Genomic DNA, 18357 nt, shown 5'->3' on the forward strand with positions numbered 1-18357 from the left:
AAAACAGTAATGCCCCCTCCCAAAGGTCCCCCAGGAGTGGTCCAGGCACACATTTAAGGGACAGACACCAAGCCAGCCCATGCTGGCAAGGTTTCCACTGGGCTGAGTGCTGAACAAGGAGTGCCTTCTAAAAGAGTATATTATTCTTTTATTATAATGAGAAGGGGAATTCTCCCTCTAAATCAGTGCAGAGAGTCCCATTTTTTATTGCCAGTGCCTCAGTTTGCCACCCTGGACCCAGCCAGCCAGGGCACCTCTTGAAAATCCAAGAGAAAAATGCTCCTGTGACACCAAGGGGTGCCAAACATTTATGATCATCAGAACATGCTGCCAGCAGTTACCCAGTTCCCTCCAGCCTAAGGGCTCTCATTAGTACCAGGGAAGACATTTCCACTAATTCCAGATAAGTAGCAGCCTTTCCTTTTAAAAGATCATTTGAAAAGAAAGATTAAGTCCAAGGTTGCAAATAAAACTGGTAACTATTGATGGGTCAGTCTGTATTTCCATTTATGTGACTGACTGCAGGAGGATTAAAAGGACAACACCAGATTGCTTCCCACTACACTCACTGCAGCTCTCTGCAAACCCTCTCTGGTTAAGGATGCTCCAGACTTCAGCTCCACTGACCTCCAAGGAAGCAAAAGACACAAACTGCAATCAGCTCCCTGCATCTCTTGATTCAGTCAATACTGAGCTGAAATCTTTCTATTCTGGGCACCGGCAGTATTTCCTTGTAGCGTACGCCTGCCATGTGCTGTAACACTTGCAAACACCGTGTAGAGCCGTGAATGAGAGCTACACAAATGCAAAACATGGATTTGCCTCCCTGTCCCTGCCTCACCCCTGCCTGGCCCGGCTCTCGCCTCCCAAAACAGAAACCAGCACTCACAGCACTGTCCCTGAGCAATTCCCTGGTGAAGAGTCAAGCTGAGAACAGGAATAACAAACTGTAAAGTATTTTTTAGATTTTTTTTTTTTTTTTTTTGGGGATGGGTTTGTGACATACCACTGGATTCATGGCCCTTTCTCCCCCATCTCACACCAGTGCTGTTCTCTCCAGAGGACTAAAGAGTTATAAAAACGAAGCAGAGGAGGAGCAGCCAGGCTGAGGTGGGCAAGGAGCCCACCCAGCACCCAGTGCACAGAGCAGGGGGTGGCTGCAGGAGAGATCCAGGCTCCAGCCCATCCTTAGGACTGGAGTGCTGTGGGCTGGGAGGCCCTCAAGGTAAATTTTCACTGTCACCGAGAATGACACGTGGCCACTCGCTGCTGAGCATCCCCTTCTGGCCAGCGGAAAGTGGGCTCAGCAAGAAGTGGCCCTTCCATCGCCGGTGCTGGGTGGTGACTTGACACCTATCGACGTGCAGGGGGAGGGAGCAGAGCCCGCAGAGGATGTGAGCCGAGTGCTGCTCCCCCTGCACTGAGGAAGTGCTGGGCAGAAATCGATGTCTCTGCCCACGGATCGTTACAGCCCCGCAGAGGGGAGGGCAGGCAGCTCGCACAAAGCCGGGGCAGCTCCTCGCTGCCAACCTGCTCAGGTGCCTTTTGGTGTCCTGCTATCCTTTCTCTTCAGGTTTTTAATTATTTCCTTGTAACAGGTGGGTTCTCATAGGAGCCTGGCCTTCCAGCAGAGAAGTTCTTACGGTGACTGTATTGCTTTCTTAGGTGTCTTTCAAAACAGCAGGGGACTGTCCGTGCGGCTAAACTCGCGTTACTCAGAATTAAGCGCAGCCCAGCGGGGCTCCTGCCCTGCTCAGACAGCTGCAATCAAAACTAAAGACACACAAACACCCCTCCGTGCTCAAGGCAGCCAGGCAGGGATGAGCTGCACCATGTCCCTGTGCAGGGCAGGTGAGGAGCAGAGTCTTGGTGACAGTCAGGAGCAGAGTCCTGGTGACAGTCAGGACCAACCAGACAGACAGGGATGAGCTGCACCATGTCCCCATGCAGGGCAGGTGAGGAACAGAGTCCTGGTGACAGTCAGGAGCAGAGTCCCGGTGACAGTCAGGAAGGGAGTCCTGGTGACAGGAGCAGAGTCCTGGTGACAGTCAGGACCAAAGCAGCCAGGCAGGGATGAGCTGCACCATGTCCCCATGCAGGGCAGGTGAGGAACAGAGTCCTGGTGACAGTCAGGAAGGGAGTCCTGGTGACAGTCAGGACCAAAGCAGCCAGGCAGGGATGAGCTGCACCATGTCCCCATGCAGGGCAGGCCAGTAGCAGAGTCCTGGTGACAGCCAGGACCTTGTCAGACAGCAAGTGTTCCCTACCAGTCTGCACACCCACAGGATCACTCACTGCCCTGCCACAGCTCCAGCAGTGCTCACAAGACTTCTGCCTGAGGAGGCTTCAAGAGATGGCAGGAATTATTTGGAGGACCATCCTTTGTGTTTTATAACAATTCTGGTCACATCTGGCTGCTTCCTTCTGATTGGGAAGCGTTTTGCTGCTTATTAAAGTCAAGGGTTTTGCTTTTTCCGCAGTTTCTGGACCTGTTCCTATTCATGGCAATGCCTTCCTGGCAGGGTCACCTGAAAAATGAATTGTACTTTGCCTCCTGGCAGGGCAGGGGGAATGGTGGGAGCAGGAAGAAAGATGGATAAGTAAATAAAAGCCTGAATGAAACTAAAAGTGTGACTGAAGACTAATAGGGAAGAGATCTTTTAAACCAAGGGTGTCGAGGGAGGGGTGAGACTTCAAAGATCACAGGCAGGGCACGGCACAGAGCAGCTGAACGTGGATTTCAAAGGAGAGGGATTTGCAGGGCAGGCCCAGCTGGGAAACAGCCAAGCTGCACATCCCCGTGGGGCAGAGGGGAGATCTCGTGTTCCTTCACCTTGCCACCCTTGTGGGCAGGAGGAGGAGGAGGGTGGCACAGCTGGCAGGCTGCTCCCAGGTGCTGAGGTGCTCTGAGATGCTGAAACACTTCTTTGAGCAGGGCCCTTTGGGAGTTTCATTTCCAAGCATCAGCATTTTGCATGCAGGATAAAAATTCCTCAGGTTTTGTGGGGAATTCACACACAGTGGGGGCAAGCAAACACCAAAGCCCAGCTCCTTGCAGCTCAAGGGGTTTCCAAATTATTCCAGCAGAAATAAAGAGAGGTGTCCCTAACAGACAGTCATTATGGGATGGTTTTGCTGCTCCTTGACATCCCAGTGAGAGCACAGGTAGCCCACCTTGTGCAGGAATGGGAGTTTTTCCTCCCCCCAGAAGTGTCAAGACAGTATTTCTTGTTCTGACAACACTCTTTGATGCAGGGCCGAGCTCCCAGCCCATATTGATGGGTCAGGGGTATTTTTATTTGGCGTCAGCATTGTTTCATCAGCTAATAGAGCTTGTTGACTTTGGCACGGGCACATGAAAGGAAAAGGCTTTATTTATTCATTACACATGCAGCCAAATTGGATGTTTAGTTTAATTCTTAGCTAAACTTTTCTGAATGACATGTGGTTATAAGGCTTGTACTAAAGGACCGTTTCTCCTGTGGATTGGGTGCTAAAATTGGAAAAAGCAGACAAACCTTTGGGATAAGAAATCCTTTTCCTTGCATTTTTAGCTCATATCATACAATCCTACCCATCTATATCTTTGTACACCTGTTTAGGTGCAAACAAGGGATTGTGGGTTTAGGGATGATTAAAAGCCAAAAGTTTTTAAAATAAGAAGGGAAAAGCCAAAGATTTTAAAGTAAGAAGGGAAGAATAATTGCTTCAGCAATGCTATTCCAAAAGCATTTCTAAAGCTGCAGCAAGTTCTGATGGTTAAAGGATGGATTCATCCCTTCTGGTACCCTGAGCAGAGACCCACAGCCCTTTCCCAGCCCACCAGAGTTCTGCCTTGTTTTGAGTAGAACCAGGGGGCAAAGCATGAGGTATTCTCAGCCTTTTGGCTGCCCTAGGGTTCAAGGACATCCTTTGGGCTAAGCAGAGCCTGTATACAAGTCCAATGGAAAATCCTTTCCAAGAAAAGCGGATATTCTCCCTCCTCCTTGAATAAATCAGCACTACCCACTGCTGGTGGCAAGCCCATCCTTGGTTGTAGCAGAGGGAGCTGGAACTCCCCTTTGCCCTTTATTGTGGAACCTGTATGGCCCTGAGGATGATCATTTTGCCTTTGTGACAGAATTCAGCAGGACAAGAAATTCACTCTGTGCTGTCAGATCACCTGTACACCCCTGGCAGGGCTGTAGGGAAGGAAAGAAGTGACTTTCCTTTCCCAGCTGCAAAGTGCTAACAACCCCTCCAATCCCTTAAATTAACACCTGGAAAATGCTCCCCTTTCCTTTAAGGAAAGCCTGGAAAAGAACTTGCTGCCATTTCCACCCTGAGGAAGGTCTCCCAATCCACCCCTTGCGCCCATTGTGGCGCTGCTTTTGAGTGTGGGAGAAAGAGCTGGAGCCTTTTGGTTCTGTTCCCACCCTTAATCACTCCCCAGCACCAGGGCTGCTGCAGAGGACACTGTTTGAAGTCAGGATCAGTGGCTCCTTGCCCTTGGGGCCAGACCCTTGGGTTGTACATTATTAGCTGCTCAGCAAATTACACACTGCTCTTCTCCTGCCACTGAGGCCACTTCAGAGTGCAGCAGGATCTGGGTGTTTTAAAAGGAAAGGCTTCACAGAAAAATGAAAGAATACAATTCAGCTTCAAATTAGACAGTGCTGAGCAAACTGGATTTTCCCTCAACAGCCTGTAACAACTTCCTTAAATGCCCAGTTCGGGATTCATCTTGTTGTAAAGTGGGATGCTACTCCCCTAACAAGGATCATTTCCAACTGCTGATGGAAAAGACACAGTGATAAAAATGAAGCTGTCAAGTAAATTTAATTGGTACAGTGAGCAAGAAAGTTTTCCCCTACCTTGAAGTATTCAGGAAGAATAAACTACTTTTAAGAAAAGCTTTGCTCTTCAAAGGGAACAGTGTCCAGATGGGAAAAAGAGAAGAGAATGGACTGAAGACTTGCTGGCAAGTGTGGCCAGAGCTGGGAGAGCAGTTCTTACAGCAGCCCTTATACAGCAGCTCCAGCTACCACAGCTTTCCATAGGCAACTTTTGAAGCCAAAGATATTCAGAGAAATCATTCCTATTTATTTATTTTAAAATCTGCATCATATTCTATAGCATAGATATGATTTTCAATACACTTTAAAAGGATTTCTCCCTACAGAAAATCCTGCCTGAGTGGGAAGAGGTGCTATCCTAGCACGCTGTGGTTTCCCCAAGTGAAAGTCCAGTTCTAAGTTTCAGATCTTAGTTTCAGATCCCAATCCACCCTTTTACCATCAGCCCTTTGAGATGTGGAGCTTTGGCTGACCCAGTTACTCAGGCAGTTCCACACAGAGCACAGGTTTCTGCGTTGGAAAACCCCAAAGAGGCTTTTTCCTCCTCAAACCACACAGCACTGCTGGGTGACCATTCTGGAGATGTTTTGGGAGAAGCTACTGCCTGCAAAGCCCTGGCAAACAGGGATTTGGACTTCCAGCCTTCATCCCAGAAAGATGAGCCATCCCCTGCAGCCTCAGACATGTCCCATGAGGTTCCCACTTGTTCCCCCTCTTCCAGGCAGGGCCAGAGGGGACAATTACAGCCCTGACCCTGTTCCTGCCCTGCCCCGTGTGGCACCAGTGCCTCTGCACATCTGCCCAGTGCCACCCGCAGCCAGGCTTAGGGAACCTCTGCCTCTTGGCTCAGGGGTGGATTTCTGCATTGCTCAGCTGTCCCACAGGGGGCTGCTGGCCCAGGAGCTCAGTGCTGCAGAGACACCAGGCTGGGTCTCATCCCCAGCCATGCAGGAGCCTCTCAGGAGCTGCTTTCCCTCTGCTCCCCTCCGTGGAGCAGCTCCAGCACGGTGCCACCACTCCAGCCAAGGTTCTGCACACCCCAGAGCGGTGGGGTCACTGCTGTCCTGTTCTGGGCTCCACAGGGATGCTGCCACCACCGTGTCCAGTCCTGCCTTGGCACTGCCACGTCCCAAAGGCAGAATCAGCACAGATTCAACTGGTTTCTACTCCAGCCAAAGGGTTTGTAACTCCCCATCTGCTGGCTGAGTCAGCTGCTCCTGCTCTGTAGTGCTGCCAGTCAGGAGGTTTGGGGAGCCCTGCCTGAGGAGAGGATCACTGTCGGGGTCTCAGGGACAGCCAGGACATGTTTTGGGCTGACACAACTCAATCCAAACCCCTGACAGGCACCTGCTGAATTGTTCCCCTGACACAGAGCACAAAGCAGCCAAATGCTTTTCCCACAGCAGCCAAGGCAGAGCTCTTGATGCAGCAGACAGACTCAGGAGCCCTGCTCAGAGGCTGGCACGGGTACAGGGGTACCCATCACCCAGCCGTGCCCCCTCCACACAGGCTCTGGGCAACATCTGCACCTCCATTTGAGAAGCACAGCAGAGCCTTCAATCCCTCCCCTTTCCCACCCCCGGGCTCTGCATCCTGCCCTCCCCCATTCAAACTATCAGGGCCTCTCTTACAGAATAAATTATTAATAGCGGCGTAGCGAGCCTCTCTGCAAAGGCTGCATGTATTGAGCTTACAAGGCGCGCAAGCTTTTAGAGAGCAGGACACTTTTCCTACTTCCTAAGCAATTTCTTAGTCCTGAATCAATAATGCACTCGCAGCCCTGCACACAGGTCGCTGCTGCTGTGCTCCTGCTGCTAGGGGCTGCGGACACAAATACATCTCTGTGGCAAGATGCAAGGGCTCCATAATCTGGCAGGGAAGGGATGGGGTGGAATCCAAGCAGCTTAATTTGTAAACAAGCTTCAGGGAAGTGCCCTGGGAAGAGCAAAGCTTGCAAGTCCCCAGTACAGAAAGTCTGAGTTTGGAGACAAGCTAAAAAGCAGTCAATGGGATTAATCTGCTGATTTTTGAACGCATGCCCGTGGCTGCCAGCTGAGGGGTGTCTGGTTCATCTGATCCCAGGCTCTAGGTCACCCCACAGGGCCCAAGGGGGAGGCTGAGGGGTGCAGCCTGGCAGGGAGGTGGGGGTGGAGGTGAGCCCAGGGCGGCAGGAGGGATGGGGTTAGAGCAGCTCACCGGGGGATTAGCACTTCACAAAGAAAGAGCTGCTCAAAAACGATTCCACGGGAGGCCGGGCTGCTGCGGGCGATGTGTGTGTACACCCAGCACAGATGAGATTATCTGCTTAGGAGTGGAATTTTCCGGGCAGGGTTAACCCTTGTGCCGCCCCCAAACCAGCTGCAGATGCCACTCAGGACAGGGTGCTGGGCAGGGCATCCAGAACAGCAGCAGAGCTGCCCCCAAGCCATCCCTGGGCTTTGGAAATGGAGGTGCTGCTTCCAGGGGCCCTTCGTGGAGAGGTCACCCCTGGGCTGGGCTGGGTTCAGGCTGGAGGCTGAAATTCCTCCTGTAACCAGATTTTCTGTTTCTGGCTCAGCCAGAGTGGGCGTGAGGGGATTTGTGTCGGTGCAGGAGCCGCAGTGCCAGGGTGGACAGGTGACTTGGGTCAGCCCTTGTGTGGGACAAGCTGCATCTCCCTCTGGACCCTCCCTTTGTGGAGACGATGCTTCCTGCCTGGATGTTGAGGTTGTGTCATTTACAGTGCAAAAACCAGTTCAGACCCTTTTCATGAGGTGCTGCCAGAGCACAGGGAGAGTTTCAGACACAGCGTGGGATGAGAGCAGAGATTTCCTTGAGCCTCACATCAAGGCTGGGTGAGGGAGCCTCTACTTTGCCCTGCTGCAGGTGCCTGGGGGCGTTCAATCATCAGAAAGGTGAAGCCCACAATGCCTTGTGAAGCCCAGAAATCCCTCCCTGCCTCAATTTTCCCATCTGGAGACAGGACACTGCCCTGCCACCAGCCCACCCTGTCTGGCACAGCAATGTCTCCCCAGGGCTGGTGGAGAGAAGGGCACAGTGCTGAGCCTGGATGAAATACGAACGAGATGCTTCTGGAATTCAGAGCAGGCTGGAGGGGGAAGGGGAAGAGCAGCCACGAGTAGGGCTTGAATCTCTTCTCTGGCGGAGAGACGGGCCCAAGGGAGCCCGAGAGCCTTGAGCGAGCGGCGCTGCTCGGTGAACGAGTGTCTGCTTCAGGCCAAAGGGAAGAGGCAGAACAGCAAAATGTCTCGCTGAGTGCGTCCTGGTGTCTCACCCAGAGCCAGCAGGGCTGGTTCTGCTGACTCACGCTCTCCCAAAGCCCCACCAGGCAAAGCCTGTCCTAACGCCCCGGCCAGGGTGACCTTGTGCTCGGACAGCCTCGGATCCGGCAGGAAGGGGAAGGAAGCGGAGCAGCAATCAATCCCCCAAACCACGTTCGGGGAGGAGATGGAGGGTGTGACATTCGGCTGAGCCAGAATTAGCAGCAGATCTGTGGAGGGACCCCATTTCCACCCTATTAATAATTCATCCCAGCTCTGCCTTTACCTGCTCATAAACAGCAAACAGCTTGTTAGCGAGGACGGTTTTCTCCCCTTTTGCTGTCTCTGCCTTAATAAGAGCCCCTTGCAGATGGCTGGGGGAGGGAGGGGGCAGGGGAAGGACACATGGGTAAGCAAAACACCCCACCAGCCCTCCCTGAGCTTCAGATCCTATCCCATTTCATCCCATCCCATCCCATCCCATCCCTTCCCCTGCTGAGGTGAAGCTGCAAAATAACCCCTCACCAATGCCCAGGTGCCTTCCCAGAACCTTCCAACCCACATGGGCCACCTCAAAACGCCCCTTTGGAGGGGCACTGGGGAGAGGAGAGTGAAGCCTGGAGGATGTGCTTTGCTGGAGCATTCCCAGGTGGTTCTTGGGCTGCAGCTGCTCAGGCAGCCCATGGGAAAACTGCCTCGTCAACCTTATGAGACAGCTCCTGTCTTAGCCAAAATAGAAAGCTTGACCAAAGAGGTATTTTAAAAACAATGAGAAAAGCAGAAAACCTAACATCTTGAAGAAAGACTCCCCAGAGTCCCCGCAGTCCAATGCTGTGGCCCCACTAGGGACCTCTCGCTGCACACTGACAGGCATCCCAAAGCTGTTCCTGAGATGTTCTCCAGGTTCAAGTCACAGCATCCCAAAGCTGTTCCTGAGATATTCTCCAGGTTCCAGTCACAGCTGTGCACTGCGGAGAGCCCACAGCCCATTTGGGGGACAGGGGAATCAGTGCTAAAAGAGTGGACCTGGCCAGGCAGATCCCATTTCCCTCAGAGGAGGGCACAGACCTTCACTTGAGCTCACAGAAAAGGGGATTCGTGGGGTTCTTTGGCATAAAAAGGGCCTTGTGTTTCTCCTGCTCCCTCTCCATGCTTCCAGCCCTCTCTGCAGTGAGTTATGCCACTTGCCAGCTGTTGGAAATAATCTCTGTAAATTAATTACGGTTGTTTCACCCCTCTGATCCCTCCCAGCCCATGAATAGAGTGAAAATTAATTGTCAGAGAGTATTTCCAGCTCTTATAGAGTCCCACCCTGGCCACTGGCAGGTTACGGTTTATGCCCTAAAGCATGAGATTTAATTACTCACAAATGTTATTTTTGATCATAAAATCACCTTGTCTTGTCATAAATCCAGATAGAGCACTTGAACCCTCAGATCAGGAGCAGCAAGAGTGAAAACACCCTGAGATGTCATTAGGATGAGCCTGTGTTTTCTCCTGGGTAAATGCAATTCTGTTTGGGAAGCAGCATCACGTCCTGGAGTGATTATTGGAAGAAAAGCCAAGGAAGTCTCCCAAAACACACATCACTCAGGGTGGCCCTTGTCAGAAATTTGTGTTGCAGAAAATAGGTTGAGCTCTGTGTCACTGGGGAGGTTAAGGGTGGTTGGCACTGGAGCTGGCTCAGGCACCTTCCCTGCTCAGGGGGTGATTTCCCTGTGCTGACCCACACCAGAGCAGGGGAATGCAGATCCCTGTGGAGCCCTGGCAGCAAGGAAAGCCAGGGCAGGGCATGGAAGGGAAGTGAAGCCCCACAGCTCAATCTCAGCATGAGCTGGGGACACTCAGCCGAGTGCAAATCAGGAAAGGAAATGTTGGGAAGGTCATTTCAGCTTCACCCCACAGCCTGTGGAGCCAGTGCATCCAACGTGGTGCTGGGCAGGGGAAGGGACAGGGGAAAATAAACCTTTGGGATGAATGTGTTCCAGAACATCCACAGGAGAGGCAGGGATGGAGTGGGCTGGTTGTGGTCCCCTCTGCAGCTTGGGGACCCCCATGTCCCATGGCCACCAGCCCTGCCTGTGACAGACAGGGGACAGGAGGCTGCAGGACGCCTGCAGTGACACTGCTCCACAGCGAGGACATTAGCAGGGCAGGAGGGATCAGGTGCACACGGAGATTTTGCTGATCCCTTTGTTTTTTGCAGGATTTGGAGGAAATTTGATACCAGTTTCAGGACTCAGTTGCAGCACGAGGAAACGCGGGGACTTTGTGAACCTCATCTGCTGCCCTTTGAGCAGAAATTCAAAGGCAGAGTTGTGGGTGTCCTGAGGGAAGCAGAAAGGCCTTGGGTGTCCTGAGGGAAGCAGAAAGGCCTTGGGTGTCCCCAGAGAAGCAGAAGGGCCTTGAGTGTCCTGAGGGAAGCAGAAAGGCCTTGGGTGTCCCAAAGGAAGCAGAAGGGCCTTGGTGTCCCAAGTTAAGCAGAAAGACCTTCGGATGCTCCCGAGGGAAGCAGAAAGGCCTTGGGTGTCCTGAGGGAAGCAGAAAGGCCTTGGGTGTCCCCAGAGAAGCAGAAGGGCCTTGGGTGTCCCAAAGGAAGCAGAAGGGCCTTGGGGGTTCCAAGTTAAGCAGAATGGCCTTGGGTGTCCTGAGGGCAAGAGAAGGGCCTTGGGTGTCCCAATGGAAGCAGAAGGGCCTTGGGTGTCCCAGGTTAAGCAGAAGGGCCTTGGGTGTCCCAAGAGAAGCAGAAGAACCTTGGGATGCTCCTGAGAGCTCCTTAAGCATCACAGCGGGATGGGTGGGGGCTACAGAGGGAATTGTCCCCTCCTGGGTGGAGGCGGAGGTTCACACCAAGGTTTCCTTGGTCACAAGCAGTCCCAGGAAGGAGGGAAGGAGGTTCCTGTGCTGTCACCTGCTTTTCCTGGCTCTGCAGACTCTTTGGGGTTCTATCAAACAGCCCCCAGTCCCAATTAGTGCCAGATCTTGCAGGAGAGCCTGGAGACACTCAAGGTCTGAGAGGTGTCTGGGTTTGAGAGCCAGTTCTTAGAGGGAAAAAACCACTCCAGAAGAAAGTACCCAAGAGAAACCCACACAACAGCACTGATCTTTGTGCTGAAGAAACGCTTTTAACTTTTTCCGCTTTAATAAAAATCTTCCTACAATGCACCAAGGATTTCCAATCCCCCTACCCCAACTAAAAAAACACACAGTTTTGTTTTCCAAAATTCATCCAAGTTGATGAGACCTTGTCATTACTCTTATTAGGAGACTGTAATTAAAAACAAGTAGTCCCAGGGTGCTCTAGGTTTTGGCAGAGGCCTTGGCTTAAACACAATTCCATCAAGCAGAAGAGATCCCCAAAAGCAGAGGAAGTCCAGGACTGTTCTCAAGACACCATTAAACAAATCACACCAGGTATGAGCTGTGCTTGAGCATCCTTGGCTGAGCAGAACAAACTCTTACATCATCTGTTTTTCCTTGCTCAAATCTTGTTGGGTTTTTTCCCTTTTAATATTATTATTTTATTATTATTATTATTACTATTGTTATTGTTATTCACTGTGCAGCTAGTGGTTGCAATTGTTTTCCAGCTTCCCTTTGGCGTGGAGATCTAAAAGCTGCAGTCTTATTTCTGTGCAGCTTTCACCATTCACAACAGATGTCTAGTTTGTTTAAAATATTCAACAGCCTAATGATTAATCAAGAAATTGCACCTACAAAAATATATCATTTTCTGCTATGAAGCTTAAAAATTGTATTATCTTTTAGGGAAAAAAAAGGAAAAAAAGAACTTTTGCTCTCATTAAGAGCCCTAAAAACCATCTGGGCTTTGTAAACTGAGGCCTTTTGTTGTGGCTGGTTTACCCCATTCCCCCCTTCCCAGCAAGGTGGGAGCAGCTTCTCTGCAGCATCCTAGATTCCTGTCATCCTGCTTTGTCAGACCAATATCTTGTTTCTTAAGAAATCCTCCTCAAGGAGCAAGTCTCTGCTGTCACCTTCAGAAAATCCCTTTTGCAGCATTTCTGCCCAGAACCGACTCCAGGCACCAAGAGGAGGCAAAACCCAAGGGCTGGGTCAGGAGGGAGCAGGGCTGGGACACAATCCCAGCTGCAGGACTGGGCTCATGGGACCCTCTGAGTGCACTTGGAGCAGGGCAACCCCCAGCGTGCCCCCAGGCTGGGGATGAAACACTGAAAGCAGCCCTACAAGGAGGATTCAGAGCCCCAGGATCTGGAGAGGGTCTACAGGAAAGATGGGGAGAGCTCTTTATTATGAATTGTAGTGTTAGGGCAAGGGAGAATGGCTTTAAGCTAAAAGAGAGCAGTTTCAGATTAGCTGCAGGGAAGAAAACTTTTGCAAAGAGTGGGATAAAATAGTGGCATGGTAAAACCACAAAGGTGATGGATGTCTCATCTGTGGAAACATCCAAGGTCAGGCTGGAGGGGGCTTTTAGCAGCCTGACCTAGCAGATGTCCTTGCCCATGGCAGGGGGTTGGACCAGATGACCTTTAAAGGTCCCTTCCAACCCAAACCACTCTATGATTTGGCTCACAGAGGCACAACCTCACCATGATGCCATTTTTTAGGACACTGTGTCCTCAACGTGGCTCTCACTGTTTGTCCCCTGGAGATTTGCCCTTTTGGACTGAGCTGGGGCTAAGCAAGGCTGCAAAAACCCCAAAAGGTGCCCAACCAGAAGAGCTGGAGAGGCTGAAATCTGCAATGTTTAGTTGCTGTGAGGACACTCACGACTGATTTAATAGCGTGAGACTCAAAGTGAACTGGTTTATTTTAAGCTCACTGAGACCAAGTTTGCCTGGCTAATGCATCCTGACTTTTAGATTGAAGACTTAAATATCTCAAGACTTTGGACAGATTCTTTGGAGGACACAGAGCTTGGAGGAGGAAACCAGATTCAAAAATAATACCTGGAATTGTTTCAATAGTGCTATATCTGATCTTACCAGGACCAGGGGAGCAGCCAAAATGTGGCCATCTGTTTCCGCTCTCCCCTGCCCTCCTGGCTGACTCCAAACCACCCCCCAAGCAGAAAAGGCATCAAGCATCCCACAGAGGAAGGACAACTCAATAAACCTAACCCCAAAAAGGAACACTTCATTTTAGCAGAGGAAGCTGTAGTGGTGTGACTCACTCGGTGGCTTTTGAGGCTCTCCCCCACCTTGTCACTTGCAGGTTATTTTTGTTGTTTGCTCTGTTACAACCATGCACCTCTTGAGCTGTTTGCCCCCTCCCCAGAGCATCAGGGTGGTTCAGGAGACCTTTGGAGGTGCTGCCTCCCAGGTTGGGATACACAGGAGCCAGCAGGGATTGTTGTGCACCTCCATTCCCTGGGATGAGCATATGGCAGTGTTTTCACTCCTCTGCTCCCTGCTACTGACCTGCCAGGACCCTCCCAGGGCCAGCCCTGTTCCTCCAGACAGGACATGGGGAGGGGGATCATGCTTGATCAGAGTCAGCTGCTCCCCTCACTGCTCCTGGGGAATCTGTCCCACCTCCCATCCCGGCCAGCCTTTTGTCTGAGTAATGTTTCCTTGGTGTGGTTTCATCACAGAGCCCTTTCTTTGTTTAATCTGGCCACTCCAAAAAAGCTTAGGGAGACAGGAGTATCATCCACAGCCCTGGAGGTGGCCACGGTGGGCACAGCTCAAGGGGCAAAATCTCAGTGAGATTCATCTCACAGCAGCTCAAGGGGCAAAATCTCAGTGAGATTCATCTCCCACCAGCTCAAGAGGCAAATACCCAGTGAGATTCATCTCACAGCTGCTCAAGGGGCAAAATCTCAGTGAGATTCATCTCACACCAGCTCAAGAGGCAAATACTCAGTGAGATTCATCTCCCACCAGCTCAAGGGCTGTGCCTGCTGCACACAAGGACAGGAAGGCTCATGGCAAGAGCTCTCTTGCCAGGACAGCTCTGAGACACAAACTCTGCTCAGACAGAGCAGCAGGGCAGGTTTGTCAGGGAGTTTTCTGCTGCCACCCCAAGCCAATCCTCCACCTGCTGTACCCTCCTTCACACAAGTGGCAGAAATGGACCTCTGGGATGGTCTTTTCAGGGCTGTCACATTAAGCCATCTGTATGGCCACATTGACAGGAGGACCATACTGCCACACAATATGTTGCCTCAGCACAGGAAACACACTCAGAGCCCCCAGCACTTCAGCTGAGGGGGATTTTTGTGCCTTTTCCCTCAGCCACCGCTGTAGAGCTGAGCTGAGAGGCAGCTCCATCCCCCAGCAGGAAGCTGTGTCTCATTAGCAGAGGTAAACAATTCCTCTGAACGTGACGAGTCAGGAGAGCATATTAAATATGTCAATATCTCAGGGTTTTTTAATCCCTACTCCAGAACAGCTTGCTGTGGCAGGAGAGAGCCCCCCAGCGTGGCTCAGAGCCCCAGCACAGCCCAGCTGGCATCTCCCCCTCTTTGAGGGGTTTGTGGGGTGCACTCGCTTCTTAACCTCACCCACCCAAGCAAGCCTGAGCACTCCATTGATTTCCCTTGTTCAGTTATCACAGCTGCAAACAAACAAACAAACAAAATAAATAAATACATAAATAAGTAAATAGTCCAACTATTTGATTTTAAAACATCGACCCAAGCACCCTTTTGTGAGTAACCTCCCTGCTGCAGGGTGGGCACTCAGCAGCTCCAGTCCCAGCCCTTCTTTCCAGCTCACACAGAGGTGACAGCAGCCACACATGGCCCAAGCTGAGGCTGTGACAGGAGGAACAAACCCCAGCACAGCTTTTGCAGCTTCACTGCCACGCAGGGGTGTGTCAGAGCGAGATTGGGCTGAAAACACTTTGAGTTTTGACCTGTTTTCTCGTGTGCTGCTGTGCCTGGCAGCCTCACGAACACAACGTGTGCTGTGTTTACAGGAGTCCCCTGTGTCCCCAGGGCTGCCTCCCCTGCACAGGAGCCTGGCTCTCACCTACACATCAGCCACTCACTGCTCTGTTTTCCCCCTGTGCTGACAGAGCAGCCTCCTGCCTTATTTACACTGTGCTGCTCACATGCTGCTGCAGACACAGAATTGTTTGTGTCCTCAGGAGTTTCTCAGGGTTCCTGGGTGCTGTGGCCTCCAGTGACTTTGCAAACAGTTGCTTGCCTTCAGCGCACATCTCTGAGCTCTGAGGAGGCACCAAAGGCCCATTTTGCACACATGGAGTGGAGAAGCTCCAAGTAATTTCCAAGACTTTTGGTTGCCTGGCAGGAGGTGGCAAAGCCCAGATTTTCCAGAGCACTTTGTGTTACTCAGAGGTACCCACGTTCAAAGCACAGCCCCACTTTGAGAGCATCCCCTTGTACCAGCCAGATCCCCTCCTGTGCTGTGTCTGGCTGTGCCCAGGGCACCCTAAAAGCACTCACAGCACTCAGACTCCAGCAGTTCCCTGGGTCAAAGCCAGCCATGGACACAGGAGCATCCTCATCCCACACCTGCAGCAGCCAGACACACCCAGCCTGCTCAGATCCAGCCTGCAGTCACTTTTTGGAGCCTCCAGGTACCAGTACCAGCTCCTCACACCCTGGCACTGCAGGAAATCCCCAGGCCAGGCAGGAACACGCTGCTCCCCCACACAGCACAGAGCACCCACAAACCAAAGCGCAGCGCCCAGCTCGGCCTTACCTTGAAAGCTGCTGTGCTCAGGAGAGCCAGACCTCGCCTCCAGCAGGCTCCTCACCTCCAGCCAGCGGCTCTGAGCAGCCCCAGCTGCTTTATCACCTCCTCCTCCTCCTCTGCCAGGTGCCTCTGCCTTCCTGAGCAGGGTCCCAGAGCAGCAGAGCCCGCTGTCATACCAATCCCTCTCCCTCCCCAATCCTTTGGATTTTGATTCTGAGAGGGAGGCAAAGTGACAGCAAAGAGATGCTTCATATGCAAAAACACGGATTTGCAGCGTGTTGCAGAGTTTTTTGTGGTCTGTACCCAGCAGAACACAGCCCAACACAATCCCCAAGGCAGGGGTGAGCCACGTGCTCACTCCTGGGGGCAGAGGCTGCAGGGCAGTGATGCTGGGCTTTGGCAAACATATGTGTGAGCAATAAATGCATTGGCACTGCTGCCCACCCCCAAAACTTCATCATGACCTTGACACTGTGTCCTAGTGCAGCTCAGGGTGTGGGCATGTGGAGGTTAAAGAGATCTTTTGTCCCTGCAAAACACACCAGCCTGGCTGTGTGGGCAAAATGGGATGGCTGGATGCTCCTTCTCACTGCTCAGGCCTGGAGGCAGTGGACATTGTCACCTGGGGGGCATGAGCCATCCTTCCCACCCCATTCCCTCTGGGCAGGAGCACAAATCTCTGCTCTCTCTGCTGCTGCTCAGTTCTGTCCCAGCTTGGAGCTGGAGAAATTGGGTTTCCCTCCTCCAGCTGTGCTCAGAGGCACTGGGGGGGTGGTGTCAGCATCAGGAGCCATGAGAGGCAGGGTGTGCCTGGGGGATTGCAGCCATTCAGCTCCTCCAAGGCTGCAGGGATGAGCACAGCTTTCCTAGGCTTGTGAATCAGCCAAGCTTAACCCAGGTTTCTCAGAGACCATCTCAGGGAAGGAGCTTTCTATGAAAATTGCCCCGTGCCAAATTGAAAAGCCCTTTCCCAAAGGGCCTTTCAGAGGAAGCAGCTCAGCCGTTCTTAGAGCTGAGGCAAAGCCACATCTTTCTGCCTTAAATTCGCTCTCAGAACCAGCATCCTCCAGAGCCCTGGCACCCTCCAGCCCAGCCCAGCAGTTAAGGCTTGACCCAAGCAGCCCAACCAGGGCCCATGTGCCCACACGGTGCCCAAGCTTTGCTTTCCTCTCAGGTGACCTGTTGTGCTGTGATGTCATGGTTTGCCCCAGATATCCCGGGTTTCTCCCTGAAGATTCCTTGCCCAGGTGTGTCAGTCATCCCTCCTTTCCACACCCTGAGCCCTGCTGAGTGCTGTCTGTCAGTCCTGGCATTCCAGAAGGGCATGAGTGATTGGCAGAGTTCAAAGGATGCCCTCTACCCATGGGGGACATTGGGCCATCCAGGTGTCCTTAAGACTTCCTCTCCCATACCTGGTTGGTGGCTCCCTACCCCTTCCCTCCCCTCTCCCCTGGGTAAAAGGGCGAGCAAACCACATGGTTTGTGACTTCTGTTGGAGCTGTTCTGGATTCAGAAGACTGTGGGTCAGAATAAAGCTCTGGATCCAAACCCTCCATCAGAATTTACTCCTTTCCTTCACCATCGCCTTAAAGCTTCTCCACAGAGGGAAACCCAAGGAGCAGCCCCTGTTATGGGGGGAAGCTCCATCCCAGCACTACCAGAGCTCCTGCAGGCCTGGACTTGTCTCCACGTGCCCAGCTGCAGCACCCAGCCAGCCAAAGGTGTCTGTGGGGTGAAACACCACACACCCAGCCAGCCCAAAGTGTCTGTGGGGTGAAACACCACACATCCAGCCAGGCAAAAGTGTCTGTGGGGTGAAACACCACAGTGCCACTATTTGGCCAAGCAGCAAGGGCCAGACAAGCTCAGGCACGTTCCATGTACAATATTGGTAACTATTCCAACAATGACCATTGCTGTCATTCCAGGAGAACCCGTACCTGTGCAGCGACGAGTGCGACGCCTCCAACCCCGACCTGGCTCACCCGCCCAAGCTGATGTTCGACAGCGAGGACGAGGGCCTGGCCACCTACTGGCAGAGCGTGACCTGGCGCCGGTACCCGGAGCCCCTGCTGGCCAACATCACCCTGTCCTGGAACAAGAGCATCGAGCTCACCGACGACATCGTCATCACCTTCGAGTACGGGCGCCCCACCATCATGATGCTGGAGAAGTCTCTGGACAACGGGAGGACTTGGCACCCATACCAGTATTATGCAGACGACTGCATGGAGGCCTTCAGCATGCCAGCAAGGAGGGTCCGGGACCTCTCCACCACCAGTGCCAACAGGGTCCTCTGCACTGAGGAGTATTCCCGCTGGGCGGGCTCCAAGAAGGAGAAGACCGTCCGCTTTGAGGTGCGGGATCGCTTCGCCATCTTCGCCGGCCCCGACCTCAAGAACATGGACAACCTGTACACGCGGCTGGAGAGCGCCAAAGGGCTCAAGGACTTCTTCACCGTCACCGACCTGCGCATGAGGCTGCTGAGGCCCGCCCTGGGGGGCACCTACGTGCAGAGGGAGAACCTGTACAAGTATTTCTACGCCGTCTCCAACATCGAAGTCACCGGCAGGTAACGGCTGCTGGGTTTCTTTGGGCGTGGATCCTTGCTGGAAAACT

General features: G+C 52.5%; 1 protein-coding gene across 3 annotated transcripts in view; it reads left to right on the top strand.

Moving 5' to 3' along the window:
* The window catches only part of NTNG2 (netrin G2), a 54439-nt gene that overhangs the window by 4654 nt on the left and 31428 nt on the right, over nt 1-18357 (top strand). For all 3 annotated transcript variants that reach the window (XM_063174708.1, XM_063174706.1, XM_063174707.1), the window contains exon 3: nt 17667-18310. In XM_063174708.1, coding sequence (XP_063030778.1) covers nt 17667-18310 — 644 coding nt within the window. The remainder of the gene's footprint in view (nt 1-17666; nt 18311-18357) is intronic.

Source organism: Melospiza melodia, chromosome 22 (genome assembly GCF_035770615.1).
Source record: "Melospiza melodia melodia isolate bMelMel2 chromosome 22, bMelMel2.pri, whole genome shotgun sequence".
In the NCBI taxonomy this organism is placed as follows: domain Eukaryota; kingdom Metazoa; phylum Chordata; class Aves; order Passeriformes; family Passerellidae; genus Melospiza; species Melospiza melodia.